At 43.5% G+C, this 26650-nt stretch overlaps 1 protein-coding gene across 1 annotated transcript in view; it reads right to left on the bottom strand.

Annotated features, from left to right (window-relative positions):
* The window catches only part of ext1b (exostosin glycosyltransferase 1b), a 55742-nt gene that overhangs the window by 14192 nt on the left and 14900 nt on the right, over positions 1-26650 (bottom strand). Inside the window, exon 2 of the mRNA XM_088364910.1 lies at positions 583-676. Coding sequence (XP_088221036.1) covers positions 583-676 — 94 coding nt within the window. The remainder of the gene's footprint in view (positions 1-582; positions 677-26650) is intronic.

The raw sequence follows: 26650 nt of genomic DNA, 5'->3' as shown, positions 1-26650 counted from the left end.
AGAATTGCTTTGCCCTTCGAAGACAGCCTGCGAATCCTCTTTCTTCCCTCTCCCTCGTCTAAACAGTAAGTCGATGCATCCAGTGAGTCAAATAGTGAAAGTCAAGCGTGTTTAAAAATACACAGTGGTGCCGTGTGACTATTGCAGATGAGTGTATTTATGAGGTGCTTATGGTTAGATGAGGTAAAGGACAGTGCAGCAGTAATGTACAAGTCCTACAAATGGAGGAAGCTGGAAAAGCCATGATGCAATTTATCACTTCATATGCTTTTTTTACTTCAGATCATTTACAGCAGGCATTGTGCTTGAACAGCCTTGTGGCATATATGTTGAAAGTGTGCTCGCAAAACACACACACAAAAAATAATGATAACAAATAATGTGTGAATGAAAAGTCTCTATAAGATGCTAGTATTAATAGGGGGATAACATTTTTTTCCATTGGTCCACCAATCAAAGTGAAACAATTACCAATGTTACCAGTGAAAGAGAAAATTGCTATTCACGTGGCTTGTGGGTATGAATCACAGCATGCTTTCTCCTGTGTGTGTGTGTGGTGTGAGTGTGTGTGGGAATGTTTACCTGCAGGGCTTCCAGAAAGCGAAAGGAGCCCAGCCTTCTGCCTCGGGGTACCAAGCAGAAGGTGGAGTTGTGGAGCATCTCTTTGTAGTCATACCTGCAGAGACACAACACAGAGGTCAAAAGGTTAAATCGTACTATTCGATTTTCTGCGTTGAGCTTGCGGTGGCTAAATCGTCACCGGGCTCGTTGCGAGGCGCGTTGAAATAAAAACGAGCGCTAATGGACACTTTTGAGTCTTGACATTTATGTTTCAGGAACGTGGGCGGGAATCTGGAGGAAATCCATGCGAGCCTGGGGGGGAACATGCTTCACAAGGACATGTTGACTACGAGGCAGACACGCTAAGCATCATCGCTAAGACCATTTGACCGCACATGATGCATTCTTGAAAGGATGACCCAATTGGAATGAAGTGAAATACCTCGCCACCTCCATTCATTCCACTCATTTGACTCCTTTTCATATCTCCCGACAACATGCTCGCTTCCACCTCCCGGCGCATTGCTCAATCCCTCTATCTCCAAAAGCAGGGGGGTTGGGAGGGGAGGGGGTGGGTGAGTGACGCTTCTTCCCACCCTCGTCTCTCCGCTGAGGTGTGTCTTATTGCTCACCAAACAGGGTGCTCGGCCCTGCCAGGCGTAATGAGCTGAGAGTGACACCTGCTTCCACCACGCGCTGTGTGTGTGCAAGATGTTCGCCTTGAGAGCCCGTCGGTGTCAAACTCAAGGCCCGGGGAGCCAGATCCGGCCCGCCACATCATGAACCCACGATTTTCATCATAAACTCAGGGGGTGAAGGATTAAGTGAGAAGAAAAACAGAAAATCTTTAGCCATGAATCGATACCAAGTGAAGGTTACAGGAGCGGCTGGCGCAGCAGTCTGACGCACCCGGCAGCCGTTCAGCACTGCGGCGATTTACACAACCAACGGAATAGTGCCTCATTTGTTCTTTAGCGCTAATGAAGAGCGGGGACGTGACAGCGCGTGATAACAACCCACCCTCATTTACACCTTCATGCACACCGTTGTGCGCACTTGACAAAGTGGTGAACGGACCCAAGCTACACAAAAAAGTGTGTGTTTCATCCATTAAAAGACAAATTGAGAGAAATGACATTTTTGAATGTGTAAGGTCCAGGTGGAAGACTAAAATAGGTTGAGCCATCATGCTGTGTAAATCCACCTTGGCTTTACCTTCTTCCTGCCTCCCACAGCTCCTTTCCTCATTGCTTTCTCATACTCTGTTGACTCCGAAAATAAGATGTCGGCCTTGTTTTACTTGGCTTCCTTTTTTCGGGGCTGTGTGACAATAGCTCTTTTGCTGTGTTTGTCCTTGAGGCCTTGTGGTGGCTGAAAGAAAAGCACCACTCACCCCTGGAGGTGTTAGCTGACCTTTTTATTTTACTCAGGAGTATGCAACAAAAGCAATCCTCGGTTCAGCATGACTCATTTAGCGATTTGCCACCAGCTTGGGATGGGGACGAGAGCAAACCGTTGACCATTCAGCCGATCGTGTGGGATTGATTGTTGGCTAATAGTGCCAACTGGTACAAAATGGGAGGAGGGAGGGCAATTTGCTCTAACCACAAGAGAAACCAAATGATAAGACCTCAGCCTCATTAGGGGAATAGCATTAGTTTGGAAGAACGCAACAATTATTTATTTATACACAATAAAAAGAAATAATAATAAAAAAAATCTTACTAAAGTTATTAACAGAAAGTATCGTGCAAGGAAAAATAATTTCGATTTTTTGGAAGGGACTAGAACGGATTAATGACGTCTCAATCCATGTCAATGGCAAAAATTGATTTGATATACTACTAAATTGAATTAGAAGCTAGGTCACGGAATAAATTAAACTCCCAAGTCAAGGTAGCGCAGACTAAAATCAAATCAACTCAGAGGAAGCCAAATCCTGACAAGCCATGATACAGACAGCTAACTGTGCACTGCATTATAGTGGGAACAGCTTCGAATAACTTTTGAATTATTAAAATAATCAATTAATTATGTATATCTGGTAGTGATTATCTTAGCATCATTATCTTTTCTCTAAAATGACATGTCCTTTCTTTTTTTTTTTCTTTTAGAAGTGAGCCGAGATGATCTCGGCGCCGGGCGGCTCGCCAACAGATGCTTAATCGCCTCCAGTTGCTTGAATACGAAGCTTCAAAACCCGCCGCCAGCTGAAAGATCCAATTTGTTGCATATTAAGAATGCTTGCACAGATCACGCCCTGGCCCAGACCATTCGCTCCCCTCCTAATTTGTGTGTGTACTTTCCAGCGTGGGACACCATTTGTTTCATTTTGTACTCATGAAGCTTTATCATCTAAAACAAATCTCTACAGAAAAGCTCCCCGTCTGTGTTTGAAAGAAAAAGCCTGTTCTGTTCTTTTAGTCATTGTAAACAAAAAGCTTATAAATATAAATGTCACCTCGCCACAGATGTGCACATCTGTCTTGCAAATAACTCCCAAACAGTCTAAGAAAGCAGATTCCAGAAGTAATTAAAAACGAGCTTCATGCTCATTATCAAAGTTGAAGCATATTGTTGCGTGTTCCCAGGAGACTGGAACAGATGTGCAGGCTGACTGAGGTAAAAGAGACGGGATACAACTGTTTTTTAAAATTATTTTTAATATTAAACATCATTTTTTTTAATCATACTTTTTTCCTAAATATTTCATAGAAGCTAATTAAAAAAAAGTTGGTGAATATATATACTGAATATAATTTAAAGTTCAGAAATAAATTGGTCACAGTGGCCGGCTAACTTTTTAATGACAGCACTTCTAATTAAGAGTGAGAAGCTTTCACTGCTCATCTTTAAATAGCTTTAAGATCTGCTCGAAATGAGGCATGCGATTCCTCGGCTGCCCATGCACTTTTTACACTTGACTGCAAACGCAACGTAGCTCTCTGACGGTGCCAATCAAAACTTAGCTCTATTTTGAATGTCAACACTGAGCCGGCATGAAAACGTATGCGCTTCAGGCATGCATTTGATTATGTCAATGAGTATTTATGAAAAAAAGAAAAGGTGGGAAAATTCATGTGTTTATGTCTGATGCACTCCACAAGTGCAGACATATAAACCTGCGAAACATCTGGAGGCATTTTTTTTTTAAAGGGCTTTGGATGTTCAGGACAAACTTCATCTAGCATTGAAACAATTGAAAGGAGCTATTGTATCAAAAATTTTGCGTCACATTCCTAAGAACCCACTCATGTTATTTTTTTCTGACAAGGTTTCATGCGTGATGAGTTCAACTTGATGTGACATTCACTTCAGGGGACATTTTTACTGAAGAGCTTAACCTGGAATATTTTTTGTTATTTCCTTTTTCCCTCCATAGCCGACTTTCCATCTTAACCTATGCGTCTCGGAGAATTCCCCTCTACGAACCCCTGTAACATTAATCTCATTTATCGTACAGGTACATACAAGCTTCCTGGAAAGTCCCAGGCACTCCAAGTCGCTCGATGAGATGGGGAAGATTTTCCAAGTCGGTGCGGTATTTGGCCTGGTAAGGTGGTGGCTGCCGGCCATGTAAGATTAAATCAAAAAAACAAAACAAAAAAACACAGACACGTAAAAGGACTCACAAGGAGACTTAAGCACTTCGGCAAAGTTAATCAGTTGAAGTCAGCAGGGGTGCTTGTTGCCCTCCAGCCACTCACTCAGACTGATTCTGATCTACCTCAGATGTGAGTCTGAATATCGTACAAACAGCCCGATAAGACGTCTTCCTGACATGATACTAATTCACTCTGATGCCTTCATCCTTGCAATCTTCTCAATTTGTCCCATCGCATTTATACCGCTGACAACGGAAGGAGACCAGTCTTCAGTTACATTTAGCGTCTGCGTGGAACAGGATGTTGGATTACGGAAAGTCTATAACGGGCATTTTTTTCCCGACGTCCGACTTAGAAACATAAATTAGCTGCAATGCATGTACAAAATGTGCCTTTTTTTCCCCCCCTGGGACGTGGCATTAGAATTCCAAACTGCACACAAGGAGGACAGGCATGAGGTCAGATTTGGTAAATTTGTCTTTTGCACGCAGCTGGATGATTGCTCCTCTACATCAACAATCGGTTCACACTCAAAACACGTGTATGCACACAAACACACTTCAATCAGTAATTGGCGCCGCGCTGTGTGATCTTGCAGATATAAAAGGTCCGGGCTGGGTGGATGCTCGCTGGGGACCAGCTGTGCCTTCTTACGCCGGCACATCCAGATGGCCCCCCGGGGGGGATGCCTGTTCGTTTTCTCCATTCGTGTCTCCGAAAAGTGCGAGGCGCTTTCAGATTTAGACATGTCAGCGCGTGTTCTGCGGTGTCTTCTTTTCAAAACACTGACACATTTTGTCATCAGAGCCACTGAAAACGAGAAGGCCGCTGGACTCGGAGTGCTTTCATCTAAACGCATACCTGTGCACAGGGAAAAAAAAAAAAATGCTAATCTGAAGCGAAACCGGAGTTCATTTGTATCCATAAAAACGCAAGCTTCAGCATAAATGACCATCGTAGAGGCCCCATCTGCAGGCAAACAATGCTTGCCGTCTGTGCCAATAGGTGAGCAGAAACTTAATCACCTTTAATTTCCTGTCTGCTAACACATTCTAATATATTCCCTCTGAAGACTCTTCAAATCAAAATGTAATTGTGTCCTAGAGCCAGCTGGGTCTCCTTCTGCATGGAGGGAAAGCGAAATCCAAAATGTCTGGGATCTCACGGCCTGTAATTTGTCCACATTTCTTCTTTGTAATGTTACATTGCTGCAATTTAACGTCTGTAATATGACAAGACTATTTTCAGAGTCGGAAGAAAGCCGTCGCTCTGTTTAACCAGTGCCGGATCAGTGGAGCAGATTATCTGTCAATCACGTGGTCGGCGTAGAGACAAGTTCCCAGTTCCGTTTTGTGTCTGCGTAGGACAACCTTGTGCTAGAGAAAACTGGAAAGCGGGACATTTCTGCAGGAAATGTGCATTGCAATGCCACTTGGAGTATCTACTTATGCTGTAAAAAATAAATAAAATAAATTAAGAAAAACCCAAGTAATTGACAAAATATATATATATAAAACTTGACCAATTTTGAACACAATACAAATAAATCTTTTTGATTTTTACGAGTTCTTGCACGTCAACTTGGTGACACTGGGGAGTATCGTGCAGTTGGAGACAATTTGGGGTGTGTATGCCTATGTGTGTGTGCAACAGAGAGCACAGAGGGGAGGGGTGGAGGGGCAGCTGTCAATCAGAGGCAGAGAGGCAAGCAAAGCAATAGGGTACCCAGTGGCTTCATCAAGCACCATGTGTCAGTCATAGCCAGAGATCACACTGATTGTCTGTCGGCACCCGTCTGCGAGCAAGAGGGAGGTGTTTGGTGTGTGTGTGTGTGTGTGTGTGTGTGTGTGCACGAGAAAAAATGACAAGGATGGGCTATGAGAGACAAGTATCATGCAGAGAGGGATACAAAAGGACAGAGAAAATAATGAGAATGAAAGAGAACAGAATGTCTTCTATGATGCAATTATGATTCAATTTAGATTTTTTTTCCATCAATTATGCAAACATATTCAAGAGACACGTCAAATATTGATGGGCTCTTCAAACTTCTCACACTGCATGTATTGAGAAGGCGAAAACTTAACCTGGACCCTCTCATAAATCATAAATGGATGTCAGCTGGAGGTCTACATTTAAATTCAGCCGACACTCCCAGCCGGGCTGGTGTCGGTCTCTTTGTGTGTGTGTCTGTATTTGTCGGTTTATTTGTGTGTAGGGCGCTCTCATGTAGCTGTTGTCACCGCTGAACTGTGACCTCGCTCGAGGTGTGTATGTGTGGCGAGTCGGTGCTGGCGGCTCAGCTGCGTTTTGAAATTTAATATGGCGACGATGTGTGAATGTAATGTAATTTATTTAGAACAAAGCTGACAAACAATTTTAGATTCACTTACTTAATTTGGTCCGTAAAAAAAAATCTGAAAATGCACCAAAATCTTGAACATTATTTTTCCAAAATAAAATGTACTAATATAAATGAATTAAAATTTAATTTGAATAAGCATCTTTGAGACATATGAATTATATCTTTAATGGAGCCTTTAATTCCATAATGACTTCCACATTTAAGCATTTGAACCATGGATGGCGCATAAATGGATCAACTCAGAGGCCTCATTAGTAGTGACGCACTGATGAGATTAACCACATACAGGGAGCAAGCTTTTAGACTACCTGCTAGGCACTATTTGTGAATGTTAAGGTGATTAGAGAGTAAAAGCATTATGTGGCTGCTCTGAATGAGTCAAATAAACCTCAAAGTACGAGTATGGCCAAAAAAAAAAAAAACTAAACATGACATTTACAGGCATTGCAAATTAGCCTTGGCAAGGACCTTTGATTTGCATTTGTCTCTGTCATTCAGCTCTTATGAATAATTATAAATGAACTCGCTACACACATTAACTTAACGGTCGCATGCTCGAGCGAGACCATCGACATTCCTTTCTGTCCCATGATGTCATCGCCACAAATAGCCCCGGCGGCTGCACGTTGCTCATATGACACGGCGTGTTCTCAAATGACGGCGGCGCCGAAGTTGTGTGGGGTCAAGGAACATAGGTCAAAGGTCACCCTAGTCCCCACCCTGAAGAACAAAAGCTCCAGTTTTCAGTCTGTGTGTTAGCTGTCTGGGTCAAGGTGCAACCGGTGCGATGTCACCGCACGAGTCCATGTCGGGGTTACAATAACACGCGCGATAACGAGCATCTCTTTTCGTGAGAGATAAGTGGCGAGATTTCGTGTTCGTGTCAGACCGCATATGCTCGTGTGCGCGCGAAGCAACCCGGCCGGCGGGCCTCCCTCCAAGCACGCCGCTCGACTGGTGCACGTGTGTGTCTTTGCGTGCCGCTGTGTGTGTCAGTGTGTAAAGGGAACAGCTGTTCCGCAGCACAACGCCGGGAGGTCAGCGAGAGCCGGCGAGCGGCTTCAGCTGTGGCCCCCGAGGCTTGTGGGAACTGTGGCTTGAACATCGTGGGATCGTCCAGAGAAAAGGCAACAGACAATCTGAGAAAGGACAACCAGATCAAACGGCAGTAGAAGAGAAATGAGAAACGTGTCATAAGGCTAGAAAAAAAAAAAACCTTCCCTTTGTGTCATGTAAGAAACACTTTCTAGCCACAAGGTCATTGAAAACACATAGGAGAGAATGGCCGTACACCAAGGGCTCTTTTCCAAGCCACTTAACGTACTAAGTAATGCTCTTAAACATGAATCACGCTTCTAAGCTCATAAACAACTTGACTTTGCTGGTATATCAGCCCTCTAGCCAAGATTCCGAGAAGTACTTGAATAAAAGACCCCATCGCTCGAGATAATGCCCATCGCATGATTCCGAGAAATCGGTTTTGTGTTGAGGCGAGGCTTTAGCGGCGATGACCTAGCGGCGGAAAAAAAAAAAGTACAAAACTAACTTGACGTTCTACACTATTTCATAGAAGAAACACTTTTGACAACTTCACTATCAATATCATTTTTTGGCTTCCATTTAAATAAAATGCAAGGGGAACCCAAAAAAATATTGGTTAATATGACACAAAATAAAAAGCAACATATTCAAGCTGCGGCGTAAAATATTCTCTCATTCAATTGGAAGCCTCAATTAAATGCCGCCACTTGCTGTCTGGGAGGCAGCCGAGCCTAAAATCATTACACGTCTGTGAGATTACAAAGCAGCCGTTTCATTTGCTCTTGGGCTTAAAGACGAGAAACGAGTGTTGACTCCCCACAAGTTACATTTTTTGTCTACAAGTGCTTCGAAAGGCAATATAAAAAGACGGCTGCAATAATTGATGCGCGCGAGTTGCTTGGTGGGTGTCAAAACGGGATCTCCATTGCTGCGGGGAATTTCTCCCAACCCATTACGTTAAGGACAGCCAAAACATGTCACATGATTGTCACGGTGACACAAATTTAAGAGACATTTTTCAAAGCGCAGCCAACGACTGCAACTTATTCTCCAATCGAAACTGTCAAAACGCCCAAATGCATCAAAAAGTGGCACAGCGAAGTTCATTTCCATACGCCCATGAACACGCTGGGAGTATTTGTGACCTATTTACGCAACTACGACTCGCTAAAAGAATCCATCCGTATTTTGGAAAACAGCTTAGGTGCATTAACGGGAATCCAGCGGGACAGAAAGTCTCCTGATTCTGGAAAAGGGCATACGTAATGTCGCGCACCAATGAATCAAGACAAACGTTTTCTTCTTGGATGATTGAGAAACTCGTTTTTTTTTTTATGTTAACGGCGAAAAGTCCACTTTGTCGCTAGCGAGATTGTTGTTCCGAGACCATCGGTTGAGCAACTGACAAATGTGTTGAAATGTGAAACGAGACAACACAAAAGTATACGAAAAGAACACCCGATGGAAAGAGACTCGGGAGATGTTTTCAGGCACGCACAGATGCATCTCTCCTATCTCAGCACTTTGGAAATCTCTCAATCTCCCAATCTAAGCGAGTCTCTCCACTGGGACGCCGGGCGAGCGTCACCCTTTCCCCAAAGCCATAACAATCTTCCCGCTGCTGCTGCGGCGGCACCAACCATTCGTGACAAATGGCTCTCAGTCTGGCAAAATGGGCTCGCTGCTGCTTCCCAGATAAAAACTTAGAACTCTTGCTCCTCAGATTAGTCAGCAAACACTAACTACACCTTGCTTTTGTCAAAATTTAGTTCACTTTTTTCTAAACCATCTCATACACCATCTGAAGAAACCATTCCAGAAGCTTGCCAAGCCATTTAAATCAGTAATGGATTTACCACAAGCTGAGATTCAAATTAGCGGAGCGATAAATGCTAATGGTAGTGCTACTCCTAACGCCGGCCAGCCGCTTTTAAAAGCGCCAGCTAGGACACGGCTGCCTGGTTCTTCCCAACAACGATTCCGACGCACGGCTTTTACTATTAGTTGAGCTTTGGATCTCCGCGGTCATGGACGCCGCCTCCCATCCGCAACTCGGATTCCTACCCGCATTTGTACGTACGCAGCTCGCCTCCCTTCACTCGGACTAGTTGAAAGGAAGCCCCATAAAACATTTACAACATGGTTAAGCCCTTTTCTACCCCTCCAACCCTGTCAATCTGCTCCCCTACTTAGCATCTTTCCTCCTTCCTCTGGTGATTTTGTCAGAAGCCTGGACTTCTCTCGGAGGCTTTTATTCCTCCTCTTATCTCAGCGAATGACCTTGGGTTAAACACATTTAATTAGCGCGCACGGCACCCACACGCCCCCGTTGGTTCTCCTGGCAGCTTAGAGACGAGCCCTCCGGTCCGACCGGCACCACGCCGTGCCAGTGTGCATACGCTATGTGTGCGAGCCTTTGGCCTCGGCGCAATCCGAGAAACCGGAGCGGTAGATTATGTCACATTACGAAACCCTGCTTGGAGTTGCAATGAAGAAGAAGCACTGACCGCAGAAGCCGTTTAGAATAATTCCAACCCCCGCTGGACCTTCCTCAGTCTTCATATTACACGTGTACAGCAAAGGTCAGGCTTATTGAGTCGCTCGATGACATGCACTTCCAGCAACTGATCAAAAAGATAAACCAGAACAAGGTACCTGGGTTCAAATACCATATTGCATGGTCCGATTGGAAGCTATAATTGGATACCACGGGGAGAAACAAAGAAGAACAACAGCTTGCAATGAGCTCGCAAACTAATGTACCATAAAGGCAGTCCAGTGTAACGCTAATGGATTACAGGCTCGTTTTATAGGCTCTAATTGTAGTAAAACACGGCGCTTCAATCAAGACTCCAATCAATGCTTGGGGGGGAATTTACCTTCTGGTATGTAATAGAAGTCATGTGGAGGTCTTACTTCCTCGAACAACTACCTGGCCATTTTAAAGCAAACACTCAGTTTTGAAGGGAATTGGACATTCGTGGCGGGAAGGACTAACGCGGCGGTAAAAAGATCCAAACTCACTTGCCATGTCATATTGAGAGAAAAAAGGAGCTATAGAGTCAAAGTGAAGATGGAGACCACCTTGGGGACTTGGCTAAAAGAGAAAGCCTTTGAGGTAAATACAAGCCTAATTGGAGTACATGAAACAAACAGGGAGTCCCACAAGGGCCTGATTTTCTCCTTTGGTGTCTTTTTCACAATCGTAGCAAAGGCCTTGTAGCCTTTGATTAATCCAGAAGATTTGTTGTGGGATGAGACCACAAAGGGGCTGATTTGAACCAATTTGAGACGGACCCATACATGAAGGTCATGAACCAATGTGAGTTTAAGGTTGAGGAAATTAAAGTTTCAATATTTGTGCTTTGTTGTATTTGGATAACCGAGGACACGTTCGACTTTATTACACAGCAGTCTGACATAAAAATGGAGATGAGCTTTTCCTCTCTAGATGCTGCATAATCCAACAAAACAATTTCTCAAAGTGACACGAGAGCAAAAGAATATATATATTATTTTTAATAAGATACATCGACCACGCACAACAAAGAAATGTGATTATTCCAAAATGAAAACGGGTTCATCTGGCTTTTGCTGACATCCAATTCCCTCTTTTCCAGCCTGGCTTTTTTTTTTTCTTTTTCTTTATAAAGCTCCGGCTCACATTTTCCGTGCATTGTTTCCCCCCGTTTTGTACAGTGGTTGCAGCCTGATTCATGAGTCACTGTTTGGAAAAAAAAGCAGAGGAACAATGACTGTGTATGGGATTGGCGTACATCTCAAAAAGTGGAGAGAATGAACTCATCTTTGAATGAGGGCTGAGCGATGGCAGCCTTCTCCTCGGTCATGCTCGTTTACAGTTGAATAAGACCATATCGTTGCCGTAAGCTTGGGTAATCAGACTACCTCGGCCGCTAAGCTTAATTGGCTCATCGGCTGATATTCACTTTATGCACATTACAACAGACATGGCTGCTGATAAACATTGATTCATCCGACTCGACTAGTTTTCAATTCTTTAGTTTCAACTCAGAGTAGGTCATTTTTTTTTTTTCCTCTTCCAGCGTGACTCTCGTCAGAGCGAGCGAGAGCATAAAGTTGCAATGATGTTGTCTACAGGTGTAAAATATGATTCTTCAAACAAGGCGCCACTCAATCTGGGTAAAGCTGAGCAGAATAACAATACGGTAGGCATCAAGGAGAATGTAAAATTGCTCATGTATTAACCATAGCTACAGAATCAGGGAGCATCCCCAGTGGAAAGTATTTGCTGCAACATTGCTGTTAAAAAACAACAGGAATGGTGAGAGAGTTTTCCATCAAGTCTTAGGTTCACTTCATTATAAGTCGAATTTGAACTGCATTGAGGTGACATCATTTCACTGTACGGTGCCTTAACCTGATTTTTTTTTACACTCGTCTCTGCAGCCTGTTCAATATTCCAAGGAATTCCAGAAGTTTTTGTTGGCCTCCTTGTGCCAGCCTCACATATCCTGTCGAGTTTGTCTCTAAGCATGTTTGACACTGGGTCTCCAGAGGGTCCACTTTAAATGAAGACGCTTCTCCTGCTTGCACGGATCCAGATAAAATAAAACGCTCTGAGGGGGATTCCTCAATCGGCGGGCCTCCGCTGAGCTGACATGGACGAATGAGTGCCTTTGTGGAAGGAAGGCATGGCGGTTAAAGCAATGACCAAAAAAAGAACGGATGTAAACAGTGAGACAAACACATTCAGGCAGCAGGATGGGGTGAGGACATTTGTTCCGAGAACAGACGCTTGGGCCACACATTGCAACGGGTTCCATTTCCGGCCCATGTCAGAAGCTCGATTGGGATCAAAAGGTGCAGCCGGTATTTGGCACGGCTTTACAAAATAAACCACAGGATGCATACACCATATCCTGGTGCAGCCTGGAGGCAGTATCAGTCACAATATGTGCATTATTGGTGCTTAATTGGTGACGGCTTAGCTGGACTTCTAAACTGCTACAGCAGAACCTTGCAATTATTTTTCAGGTGCACGTCACGCAGGGACATGAAGAGGCATCAGATCATCGAGAAGGAAGCAACACAAGTAAGATGTGAGGGTTGGGAGCTGATTTGACAACAAAGCGTTGGTGAATTCAAGAAAGCCCGCTGCGCCTCTCGGAACACTCTCGGAGTAGCGTTAGGGCGTGGGATTGAATTTCCGACTGGAGTCGTTAATAAATAGTGACCGCTACGTATTTCCAATTCCCGTTTCCTGCCAAGAGGCGTAAGGGCAATACGGAGCAGTCTTTTTGATGCCCGAGTGTTTAATAAGAACAAAGGCAGCAAGCACATAATGACATTCAGGAGCATCATCCTCCCAAACAGAAAAAAGTAGATTCCAAATGTTAAAAATATATCAACGATGGGGCTGGGACCAGAGAGTAAGTCAAGGCAAACAAAATCTTCCACCAAATAAGATGTCCGCCGTTTGCCTCAATTTCAGGTCAAAACAACTCGCGAAAAAGCCACAAGAGAGTCCGGCCATCTGTCAAAACATGCAAGAGCAGATGAGAAGTTCCAAGGTCATTCTGGGAGAAAACTTCGATAAATAAGTCAGCGACAGACTTTTCTGACAGGCAGTCGATCCCAACCCTGAATTTCATCTCTTACTTATCAAGCGGGCCTTGATTTCCTAATTCAAGGCATGACATACAAGTCTTGCGTGGAGTGAAGCAAAACACACCCTGGGCTGCGCCAAACAGGACGTTGTAATTGCCACTTGTTACGCTTGCCTATTTAAGACTCGGCTCGCCTCTCGGATTCTTCCGTTATCTTTTGACGTGGGCCGGCCGAGCGCCGCCCGGGTTAGCTTTGCGGCGCAATACGCGGCGGCTTTTTCTTCTCCGTAAGCTCCTGGAGTGTGTTTACTTATCGTCGAGCGCACACACACGCTCCTCTCCTCCGACGCACCGTGAGCTGAGGAGAGTTGAGGCGAGAGAAACGGATGAGGATGATGAGACGTGTTTATTTCATGCATATACTTGTGTACTGTTTACAAAATGACTTTCCGTGCCTTGGGGATGCACGTTTCAAAACATACAGTATCACTATCAGTTGAGTTTTTTCAAAACAAATCTCGGAACATTCGCCAAAATGCACGTTCCAGTATGTCTAACGTGAATTTGATTTGTGGAGTAAACAAGTGATTTTCTCCAGGGGATGTGAGCCTTTGCAATCTGCTTCCAGTCTAATGAGAAAATGAAGTAGCATGTCACAAATGGTGCTGCAGTCTAAATGCTGATAAAAAAAAACAAAAGCTAGAAAAATAAAAACACAGCGGGAGACCAGGGAGCCAATTGAGCAACGTTACCATGGGTGAGAACAGCCGGAGGTGTGTGGGAGGGAGGTTGTGGCGCTAAAAAGCCCTGCCACTGTCTTTGCTTCCACCACTTTGTCTGACTGATGAGTTCAAAAAGGACATAGTAATAGCCTGTCTCCCACATTTCTCCAACCATAAATCTCCCGCTATGAAAAATGGCGACGCAATCAGCCAAAAAGAAGGCTAATGCTTGTTTGATGCTACACCTCCTTGGGTGGTAACTTCAATTATACTGGTTTTGTACAATTGACAGCCGTACAAACGGTTGCCATGGTAACCGTGGCGTCGGCAGTTCATAATCACCGTTCGTTAGTGTACATTGTCGATAAAGGACACAGCGTGCACGACCTTTGCCCTTTTTTGACCGTGTTGAATATACATTTTTGCTCACAAAGACGCTAAAGCGGTTAAACAGAGCACGTGATTGTACAGTGGCTTTTGACAGGCAGCTCCAGTTGGAGAGTCTTCAAAGATTAAAGGATTTGCAATGAAAGGCAGAGCGTGAGAGGGAAAATGGAGGAGGAGAGGGAGGCTCCCTGGCCAGTCAGAGAGATGTGCTTGTGCATTCCGCCTCCGTGTCAGGCAAGCCTGTCTTTGACCCTTCAACTCACCACAATAGGCAAAAAAAACCCTGTCATAATAATAATTTAAAAAATGGGGCACCGTGTGGGGAAAAATGACCATAGCTCAACAGAAATGCTACAATTGGCAATACAATCGGCAATACAATCGGCTACATATGCACGCAGTGACAAAGATGGAGGTCCCTCAGCAAAAGCACAATGCTCAACAGTATGCTCGCCGCGCCGCATTCAACCATCCGGGGCGCTCAGGTCTGCCAAACAGCTTGCTGCGACACTGTGGCAAATGATGTCGGAGCCCGCCGAGCGAAAGAAGGCTGGGAGGAGAAGAAAGTTCATTATTCACTGCAGAGAAAGAGAGGGAAGGAAAAGGAGGAGGCGAAGTCAGGAGGGCAGGTGGAGAACCGCTCTCTGGATAGATTGCAACAACTTCCCAAGCTCATCGGCCAAGTCGACTCACCCCCGACCGACTCCCACCTTTCTATCCGAAAGTGGCGCTTGCGCAAAGAGTGTCCACCACAAGCTCAACACAAACTAATTACTTTGGTTGATGCACACTGCGAGCTTCCTCGACCGTCGCTCAGACTAAGTGGAGCGAAGCCGCAAAACCCCCGGCGGTAACAAACAGCGGCGGCTGACCGTCGCACACTGCAGCAGTAAACCACTTAAACCGACTCCGGGGCGAAGAAATACAAGTGCAGCGATAAAAGCAATGACTCAAGCTATTTTAAACCGTTCGGAACCAAGAAATGCAACAAGACGAAAAATCACACGGAAAGTGAACATCTGAAGACTTGACGAATTAAAATCTGCTCATCTTGTGGTGTGAAGGGAAAAAAAAAGCTCAGTTGAAAATTACTCGATTGATCTAACCTTTGACCTCAACAGTCGACATCATCCTTAAGCGATAAGGGATTAAAAAAGGAACTTGGAAATTGAACAATCATCCTGGAAAGAAATGAAAGATAATTAGAAGGATTGTACAAAGCACCCTTACATAACTTTTCCAAAATGGTAAATTTGGAATACGAAATGCAATGCAAATTTCCGCAATAAAGCCAAAACAATTTATCCTCGGAAAACCCAGTGCGACATCCTGTCGAGCACCGGCGGGGTCACCACGTCCCCGCAGCAGACAAAACAGGGTCCACAATGCTTTCAGCAAACTCTAGAAGAGGCAATTCGGTGGCCTTCAAAGCTTTGTTTATCTGAAAATAGTCTGCTGAGAGCAGAGCAAACAAGCCCCTCGGGCTGCTCGAAATAATCAAAAGACCCAATGCTAAAGGAAAACGTGTGGACTGCGATAGACATGCTAAGGGTCAAATGAAGGACTAGCTGCATTTCGTGAGCACGCAGACAAAGATGTTTTAAACTCAATTTTATGCTAATTAAATGTCTAGTTTGATTTTCAGTATGTTTATCATGTAGCAAGTGTATGATTACAAAAGCATGGGCTGGCATGCAAACACGTTTGCTAATTGATGTTATTTCCTTTTATAATCTGCATTTTTTTGTAACTTAAAGAAAACAAAACATTAACAAACCCCAGCAAACACTCATGTTTGGGAATTCACTTTGTGCTATTAAAAAGCCGGGCAGCCCAGAAGCAATCCACAGTGTGAGCAATGACAAGTCTTTAAAGAGGCTTGCTGAGGGGGGAGTGCGAACTTCCATTTCAGTTCTAATGAAGACGAAACAATCTGAGGAATATTTTTCACGTTTTCATTGAGCCGTGTGTCAAAAGCTGGAATGAAAGCGGAGAAGCGTTGAAGGCTATTTATCGCAGTTACCCTTTAGACTTTGCTTCCTTTCTCCTCGGCGGCTGAGCAGATAATCTCGCATTTTGGCAGAGGAAGAAAATACTTGTGTGTCCCCTTTTCAACGCCTTTTTTTTTTTTTTTTTTTTTTTAATTTGCTTGCGTCTATTTGAGCGTCATTGCTATGCGGCGCATGTCCGTGTCGCCAGTGTGCCACGGTTCTCACGCCCAACCGGCCACGCATACATTCAACATGTCACAAACTCACACGACAAACAATGACAACACCCTATGCAAAACAAACTTAAAAAAACCCCGACTATCAACCGCTCTTGTTTTTTTCCCACGCTTGGAACCCTCTATAGTATGATGTTGATCGTGGAAACCATTTGTTTCTTCAAACTAATTATAGGGATTATTGTTTGGGTGTTCACTCACCTTGCGTAGGTTCAACTCCAGGGGTGTGTGCATGTGAGTGTCAAATTTGTCTCGATATGTCAAAGAACGAGAAAACATAACCGGCCAATCAAAAGCAAAAGGAAAGGTGTTCTTACCTAGAGAGTGGAGATCAGAGCAGATGACCATCGGCGGGAGGAAGCGGGGTAGTCATGGTGGGGAGAAGAAAAAAAAAAAGACAAAAAGAAGACTTGATGAGTGTGCAAGTTAACCTCTCGTAGCTGGAAGAACCAAAAGTACAATGCAACAAAGCCCGTATGTTGTCAACCTCTTTTCGGATAAGCTTTGTTGTGTTAGTGACCTTTTCCGCAGCAGCCATTTTGACACAGGAAATTAAAAGGTCAGATATTTGCAATTACACTCTGCGCACGGATTTCTTTTTACACCTTTGTTAACAGTTTGACCCTGGTGGAGGTCTGTGAATTCTGTGATTCTTAAAAGCACTCATCTTACTGCCGAAATGCTTGAAACCTTTGCCACTAGACTGCGAGTCGTTTTCCCCAGGAACATTTTTCTCGACCGTACTTGCACTTGACGAGTGCAACACCTCCTGTGGGATATTTCAGGAACTGGTCAAAGCTCTTAGAAGCGCTAAAAGCAGCAGGTGGGCTCGGCGTGACATAGGCGACCCCGACTCGCCACTGCGCAATGTTTTCATTTCTGGGGGGGAGGCGGGGCTTAGTGAAGAGCTCTATGGACTGGAAGGTCAAATACAAGGTTGGATTGGGCTGGATGGAAAGCACAGCATGAGTCTGACAGATAAGATAAGGCTGAGATGGAAAGCACGGTAAGCCTAATGTGCCAAGTTATTTCCTTTTCCTGTTCAAAGAATTCCCCAGCCTGTTATATCCTGAGTGTTTTAGACACTAAAGCAATCTACATTAATTAGCTATTTTCATACTTAAGCTTATTTGGATGAAAAAAAAAAACATCTCCACAAGCTGTTGGACTGGTGTTGAATAAATCATCAGAATTACTTTTAAATATTATTTTAGCGCTTGGCGTGATAATCTGAAAAGATAAAGGACCCGTTTCGAGGTGAAAGTCTCAGCGAGAGTCTTCTTTGCTAATTACGGTCATATTTTATTGATTTAAGGGTGTTACTCCAAGTATCTTCGAGGACTGTCACTCTCAGTTACTTTCCCAAATTCCCAACAAGCACTAACGTCTGGCTGTAAATATTCCTAAATGTCTTTTTGAGACACCGGGTAGGCAATGACAAGCTTTTTTTTCCCTGCAGGCACCCCGAGAGTACCAATTACAGCGAGATGAGGATATTTAGCAGAAGCCTGAGGTCTGAAAGTCGCTTTTAAGTTAGCCACGCAGCCGCTGAGACATTCAGTAAGTAAGGCGAGCCGACGGGCCTTTGGAATTTTTTCCGTGGTTGAAACAAAGAGGGGAGAAAAAAAAAAAAAAATCTGGGCAGGTTGTTGATGAAGCCGCTATGCAGAACCTGCAGCGGTTGAAGTGGCAGAATTTTCATTAGTGACCTTGAGATGTGCGGGGAAATAATGCCGGATTGTGGTGAAATGAGGCTACGAGATCAGAAGGAAGCCAGAGTGGGTGAAATTTTCAATGGATGGATGACTACAAGAAGAGTACGGAACGGTGGCGGCTGGGTAATTGCATGGAATAACAAAGGAAAGCACACAAGAAAAGGATTAGAGGACTGGCGGTGAAGAGATAGAAGGGAAGAAAGCACCAAAAAATAAAATTGTGGTTATTCTTGCGATGAACAAAGTCGGACAAGTCAAACTATTCCGGGCGTCTGGTGACAACAACACAACTCACTGAAGACTGATTTACAAAAAAAAACAGAGGAACTCTTAAATTAGACATCCAATAAATCTTAAGAGTCGCAAACATCTGCACCAAGCGTTGACGGATGAGCCCGAGTCTGTTTGCCTCCCAGGCAATCCTAAATGCCGAGCACAAGACGAGGAATTGTCTCGACTAAATATGCGTCGTTTTCGCCCATTATCACGTTTTAGAAAAAAAAATGAAAAAAGCCCAAGGGAGTCTTAATGGAATCCTTGATAGCCTTGCTCTTTAGAAAAGATGTTTATTAAACTCCTTGAGGGTAACCTCGGCATGAAAAGAAGCACAAAAGTCACGCTATTCATGAGGAAACAATCGCAAAGCTAACGCTAACAAAAGAGGACACCTTGGACGAATAAAAGCCAAAGCACTTTTTGGAAAGGTTACGCAGTCATCGCTAAGGTTTCCAACAAGCGGTTGATGGTCGGGGAGGTTCAGACAAAAGCTCCAGGTCCAGCCTCCTCAGGTGTTTTGACATTTCAGGCAAATTTAAGCCACGGAAGTTCTCGGCCATTGCCAGACGCCTCAGCGTGCAAAAAACAGCACCTGCACTTGTCACCTCAAACCAAGGCTGACATTTCGCCTTCCCCGTGTGAAACCAGTGTGTATCTCTCCGTGTGTCTGTTCAAGAACCAACGTGCTGCTTCCTTCCCACCCGCCCACGCTTTTCTTTAGATCATGTGGAACGTGGAAGCCGCACACTCAGGTGTCAAACCGCAGAGGAACGTCTGTGTGGGCTGAAGGAGAGAGAACAAGGTGCGATAGAAGCTCGGCATAGCAAGCTCAAGGAAAGATGGCGCGCTGAACAACGCCCACGCATGATTCCAAGTTCACGTTACCCTTTGACCAACACAGAATCTCTTTGTGCACATGCGATGAAGCATCTCAGCAGCACCAGATGGTCACAATCCCGCCTCATTTCGCTTCTGCTCGTCCACATTCATGGACTGAGACCTTGGGCGAGATCCATAAATGAGGAGATCCCCAATTAAAGTCGTCCACCACTGTTTTGAAAGTGCAGATTAACTCGTGTCTTTATAGATAGGATGAAATCGCGGCATGGCTTTTGCTCTCATGCTGAATCCTTATCTCGTTAAGCAGCGAGTAAACCACTTAATCGCTTTCAGATATGGACAGTGGTTGTACACATTCACCTTGTTGGCACCGTTGGGTAACATTCATGAGGTCACCCAAGGCTCAGCCCACCGTGGAATACCCTAACATTTGATCTTGCAGTATCAAAAATATTCCCACAATTCTTTATTTTTTATGTAGTCATTCATAAAAACAAACAATATGATCTTTTGCGTTCAATCACAACAAGACAATTGCAAACATCTGCTTTTATTTGGGTTTGGTGGCTAGAAAATGAATTCTATTGTGCACTATTGTTATTGGGTTGTTTTTCTTACAAAGCAATATTAAATGGGCAATATGGTTTTGGGATACACTTTCAGGCAAAATAAAATCGGATCCAATTATTTGATTAATCGATGGAATCATTCTAAATATATTCAACAGTGACAGCCCTAGATGAGTTAGTGTGGAAATAGTTGAACCCTGATTCCAAGAAAACAAAACTATTCTTCTGGACACACACAAAAAAAAATCTGCTTAATAAAACCCAACATCCCAGAATAGTGGGAACTAAATTCTCAGATTTTCACTTCCAGCTTGTGAACTGTTGACTATCCATCCAGTTAAATACGTATCTGGCTCTGTGCAGTTCTCGAGTTCAATTGAGTTCAAAACTAAACAAATCAAAACATCAATTTCAAGCCATCAGAGATATCATTAGAAAAACTGCTCCGACAACGTCTGGCTGTTTAGCTTTTTAAACGAGGCTGAGGCCTTTTCATTATGCATCACGTCTGATGCATCTGATGCGTGTGAACCTGGATGAACTCTTCCGCTAGTTTTGCGGTGATTCCTAATTTTCATCGCAATTAAATTTCGTGGTCCATTCCCGTCTGGTTCCATGACGTCACGCCGGGCCTTATTGTGTACTTTACATCTTCGGAATGCAAATAGCACTTTGCCAGTGAGCTCTTTATAGATACATTTCCACGTACCACTATGGAGAACAATAGTTTATGGAAACAGGAAGTGAAGTTGGGCATTTCCTGCGGGTTATCCGATCAGACACTTCCTTCACACGTAAGTTTGTGTGTCTTTTTGTCTTATCATCACTATGTTGGGAGACTACCAAGGGGCTTCGATGTTATAAAAGCTAAGCAGCAGCAGCGGCAGACAATAAGCGGACGTCGTGGGAGAGAAGAAAAAATAAATTAAAAAAAAGGAAGCGAGGAAAGTAAAACTTCCCCAAGTAACTCTGCACAAACACCTTGTGCATGTGGGTGTTTGCCAATCCTTTACCATCCAAACATCAACCGATGGCCAGATTTTTTTTTTGACAATGAGTGCATATATGACGCAAATAGAATATTACAATATCTTTGTAAGCACGTGTTTGCGTGCGCTTGTGTTTGTGTGTAAGCTTGCTAACTAAAAGGCCGGGGGGCTGATATTAATGAAGCATTTCTCTCAGCGGAGCTCCTTCAGTAAAACAAGCCCCTGACGTGATTAATGCTTCCCTTTTGAGAGTGCGCGTGTACGCGCCCATGTGTGCGGGTATTACGTGTCTTATTAGAGTGTGACTGGCTCTTTGCCTGACATGATACTAGCTCATTGTTATTGTGTTGAAGGATTTACTTAGACGTATTTCCTGCGAATGTTTTATTTGGAAAATCATCACCCCCCCATAAAAATAAAAAATCATTTGTTTTGGTCCAATTATGTTTTCAGAGACACATTTATCAAAATGTTCTCTAACAATAAGAACCACAGCTATGACAGCAGACTTGTATGCTATTTTTTTCAGGTTATGGATCTTAAAATGTTACAGTGGCACTGTGTTGACGACTGTGGTTGACCAAAAAATAAAAAATAAAATTCCAGCGAGCCACATTGAGCAGCGCTACTATGTTTTCATATTTTTACAGATGGAAAAGTGTCAATAGATGAGTCATGTAAAAAGGGTTGGAGAACCCAGACATCTCTGTTGATTCTCGGAAGGGGGACTCACATCTAGTGCCAAAGAGACACTTAGCAAGTGAACGCAACTGGAAATAATAATCACGCTCTCTACAAAGCATCGGTCCGATCCGTTTTAATCACAATATTGCTTTCATGATTGGTATCTCTTCTTCATTGTCCTTTTATTTTCACTCATTAATGCTACTAATTATCTTCCTGTTTAGTTTCCAGTTAAGAATCAGTCTGGTATTTATCCCTGAATGTTTTTTTTTGGGTTTAATGTGCGCGCTCACGCAAGCTTTTAGAAAAAGGCAAAGTCGACACTGATACAGGGAGTACATTAGTGCTTCCTGTTTATGGCTCTCTACAGCTGCCTGTCTAATAAGCTTCATATCAGCGTTGTATTTTCTCAACAGGGCGCCGGAACACTTAAAAGCTTCAAGCCGTTCTACACCCAAATGCTTTAATGCCATGGAACAAAAGCTCAATGCGTCGATTTTGCTTGACAAGTAAGACAAGGCATGGGGAAGGTTTATAAAACGCTCTTGTGCGTTGCATAATGTGTGTAAACCAAGTAGGAGGCTGATGTCGGTGCATGCTTGCGCCCACATTATCTCCTTAAGCTTCTCGCGGCGCTGCTTAGCGAAGCGCTCGTCATTCATCTTCATTTCCCAAGGTGCCACTTTTGTGCGTGGAGTGCAAGATGGAGGACGTGAAATTCAAATGAGGTTCATTTGTTTGTGACTGTGCACAAAGTTTAGAAAAATTCAATCAAAAAAAAATAAAATCCATGACCTACCTTACCCTCACCAATATCATTTTTATTTAATTCTTTTCGGAATTGAAATTAGCATGATCAGATTCAGCAAAAAAAACAAAACAACTATTGCCTTCCATTAGAAGTAAAAAAACAAACAATCTCCTTTCACGCTTAACCAAAAAACAAAACAAGCTAAAATGATCCAAATATTAACAATCTCCTTTCTAAATGTGATTTTAAATTTTAATGGCGTCCACTGCCAAGGCCTTTTAGTCGGAACCACTATGAGATCTACGACCGAATCTTTTTTTATGAGCACTAAAAGGTAGTTTGCATTTAACATAGTGGATGTCTGCTAATAGGATTTTATCAAGTCCATCTGATACTGAAAGTACTTATACCGATGAGTCAGCAAGAAAATTAAAAGCTTACCTATATGCTATTTAGCACGACAAGGGGGTGGGTGGTGGCTAATCTGGAAAGATGGTTAATTTAGTTTATTAGTCACGTATCAGCCGAATAGGAACTACATATGAAGTCCAAAGTTGGTCTTCTGGAATATAGAGGCAGACGTCAGGTGTGTTATATTCAAACAGCAAGCGAGAACTGATCGTACCGAGCTCGGAGGTCATGACCTAAGAGCAAGACAAAACAAGGACAAAAAAAAAAAAAAACGTACATGCAAACTTGTTTTTTTTACTTCTCCACTTCCTCTGTATCTTCAGTACTGCCTTGGACAACATCTGATTATGGCTTGGCCCTTGAGCTAAAATTCCAACAAGGCTTTAAGTGCTCAGCTATAAGGCTTAATTAAATATTGGAAAGGAAATTAGTATTGTGAATGAGATTAAACCGATCAGATTTCAGAGCAATATTGAAAAAAAAATCTATTTTTTTTTTATGTCAAGCATTAATAAGTCAGTCAACGAGGGGGGCTGCCTGAGGGGGTTGTCCTTTGTCGCCAGCTTCACCTTGTATTTAAATAACATTGCCGCCCATTAATCCCAGAGGCGAGGCTGCCTTGACTCCAATTTAGACTGCGCAAGAATGCTGGAATGTTTCCTCACCAGACCTTTGACCCCTGCCATGGCAAAAGGAGAAGAGGGGGGGTGAATCAGACTACCTGCCTCTCCTTTCCAGCAGACACGCACCTTCACGTGCACGCTGATATTCAATCGGGGCCAGCTCTAGCCACAAACACGTGCGTGTCCTGCGGTCATGGGTAAACACACACGCCGAAAGGGTGACCGCACAGTCAAAACACACAGCGTAGTGTATACATAAATACACACACGGCAGCGGACTGCCTCGAATAATATAGCCTCGTAAAACAGACCCTACGTCTTATATGTAAGGAGATACACTTTACTCATTTAAATGGCAATTACGACCGTCATCTGGTAAGACTCACGATGGGATCGACGTGACTTACCGTAAAAGCTAGAAGCTTGCTGATGGGCTCTCACGTTCATCCCTAACCTATTTGATTACAAAGTGGGGACATAGGAAAAATGTGGATCATGACATCATCGCGACTGGGCTGACTTAAACCACAAGGGGAAAAAAAAAGTGGGCGCCCAAAGCACCAATGCAGAATGTGAAAGCCTTTTTTTTGGGTAAAATAAATTAAAAATAAATATGGATAGATAAATATATCCTGATATAGACCCTTTTATATCCTTTTAATAAAATCCCAATAGTACCAATTTGTAGTGAATTGACAAATTTGCAATCATTTGCGTGAAAGGCAATGAGATAAAAATAAAGTGCGCTCCATTGCTGAGACTTGAGGGTAATTTGAGATGATGGCAGGGGTTACTTTCTTAACTCCAGCTACTCCTGCTAGATCCATTAGAGAGATCCACACAGAGCGTACCACTCTGCTGGCTGTGACGTATGACTCACTAAGTACTGGCAGCAGGCAAAGTGAATAAGCGATGATACGAGTTTATGTTCTCTATTGAGAAAGTGTGGGCTCGTTGGAAATCTAAAAAAAAAAAAAAAAAAAGGCAAGGCTATAACCACACACCGGAAAATTGGAGCATAAAAACAGGGCATTCCCTTTACGCCCCGGATCCAAGTTCTGTCAACAGAAGGAAACAGAGGAAGTCTAAAAAAGAAAAAAAAAAAAAGTGCAAGCGGGGGGAAATTATAGATCTCTCCGTCACTGTCTGCTTATGTCATGAAAACTGTCCAACCACGCAGCGCACTCAGACACTGAGACATGGTATTAACACGTGAGAGCTTTTGTGCGGTTACGTCATTGCACAAAAAGTGGGGAAATTGAGAGGGGGGAAAAAAAAAAGCAGACTAAAAAGAAGGAAATGCAGACTGAGACTTCCCCCCGGGGTGACGGCGTGGTCTTTGGGTGTCTCAAGTGTGCAGCCGTTCTCACCGAGGAGCAAAGGCAGCCAAGTGGCATGGCTCTTCAGCAGCTTTAAGGCAACTTAAGCCTTGACAGAGGCTGCACACGCAAAATAAAGCTGGCTGAGATTAGACTGACAATGGCCCACAGGATTTCAGACAAGGTCAGATCACAGACAGCATGCAAGGAATAAAAAGATTTCCAATATTGAAAAAAGATCCGAAAGGTCACCTATTTTGCGTATTTCCAATAATATCTTTTTCATTTGGTAGTCACCGGCAGATTTCCGGTTTCATTGCATATATCCTTTTTTTTTTAGTCACCCTTCCTGAAAGCTTGCCATACACTTTATAGGGTCGGGTGTGTTGGCGGCTTATTTCTGAGTCATCGTCAGTGTGGAAGCCGTCTTAATTTTACACACAAAAATGGGTTTCAGATCCCATTTTGCAGTTTTTTTTTTTTTTTACCAGAAGGCAACTGACAAATAATGAAATTAGCCATTGGGATTACGGCTGTCATAAGGTGCTAATGGATTTTTGGGGGGGCATTATTTCTTAAGGAGCATGATCTCATAGTGCTAAAATTGTATTTGAAAATCTCAATCTATGGAAAGGCATTCTTGAAAATGTAACAGTAAAATTAAATAAATATCGAATGAAATCAAATCGAATCAAAATCTAATATTAAAATTTAACTATTAAAGCCAGTGACTCATCCGACTGTTGTCAATAAACTCAGCACATGCGTCAGAAGACCAACCGAAACTTGAACTTGAACAGCCCGGACTTTGATTATGGCAAATTAGCGTGGCTCAGTTCCCGCTAATTATAAGCCTGAAAACATAATACTTACTTGTGAAGAAAAACGGCATGAACATCAGCGTGCTTTCCGAGCTAATCAACACCCAAGCATGTGTGGCTGAGAACAATGGGGCTGCATATGGAAGTCGTCTTCTGCAGTCATGACACCGCAACTCCATAATGAATAGTCACCATATGTTCCATCTATCAACCAGCAGTCCTCATCTTTGCCCTTTTTAAGTGTGACGCCTTGATGTACGTACGTTTCAGCACAAACGACGGGGGATATCGTACAGAGCAGAATAAGCCCTCGTGTATTATATAACAAGAACGAAACGGGCAGCGGGAGCCCGAGAAAGTGAATAAGAATGAAGATTGTAGGTGACTACAAAAATGCAAAATAGCTCTGATTTCACTTGAGAAAAATAATTGAGAACGGTCGGCGTTTCCTTGTGAAATCAAGAAATAATCGAAGATGATGGCTTCGAAATTGGGACCAATAGAGCATTGCCCGTAAATGTGGCTGAGGTCTTCCATGCTGGACTGTGACTTGCATTAACATTACGGAGAATGTCAAGCGTATAACAAGCAAAGTGTAAAAGGCAGCGCAGACTATTTTTTGCCATTTGTCGTCTCTCGCATTCCCCCACATGACTGTGAAAAACTTTTCCGGTCGGCAAGACTGCGGTGGATGCTCATCATTTCATTTTCCCTGTGAAAGTTGCCACCTTCCGGTTCCTTCTCAGCTCCATATCTTCACATCCTGTACTAAGCCACCTCCACTAGCACCTGCCTTGGCTGGCTGACTCTTGCTCCTCACAAGTACAGCGCCTAATGAGGCTCCGTGGGAACGGTCTCCGACCCACCTCCCACAAGACGGACCTGTTTGTATTTCTAAGAATCGTCTTCTTTGTGTACCGTATGGGTTAACTGTCCAGGCACCCATGCGGCAAATAGAACTGAAATCATTTCTGGTATATCCAATGTTTATTTAGGGAGCATGAAGGACATATTCCAATTCTAGCCATTTTTTGGTGTCCTCAGTTGGCCTATATGATTTGCGGGCCACATAAAATGATATGGCGGGCCAGATCTGGCCCCCGGGTCTTGGGTTTGTTACCTGCGCTATGTTATGGTAAAACAAATTTGCAAATTA

The sequence above is a fragment of the Syngnathus floridae genome, chromosome 21 (genome assembly GCF_059516105.1).
Source record: "Syngnathus floridae isolate MCC-2025c chromosome 21, RoL_Sflo_1.0, whole genome shotgun sequence".
Classification (NCBI taxonomy): Eukaryota; Metazoa; Chordata; class Actinopteri; order Syngnathiformes; family Syngnathidae; genus Syngnathus; species Syngnathus floridae.
This window is presented reverse-complemented; position numbering and strand designations above follow the sequence as displayed.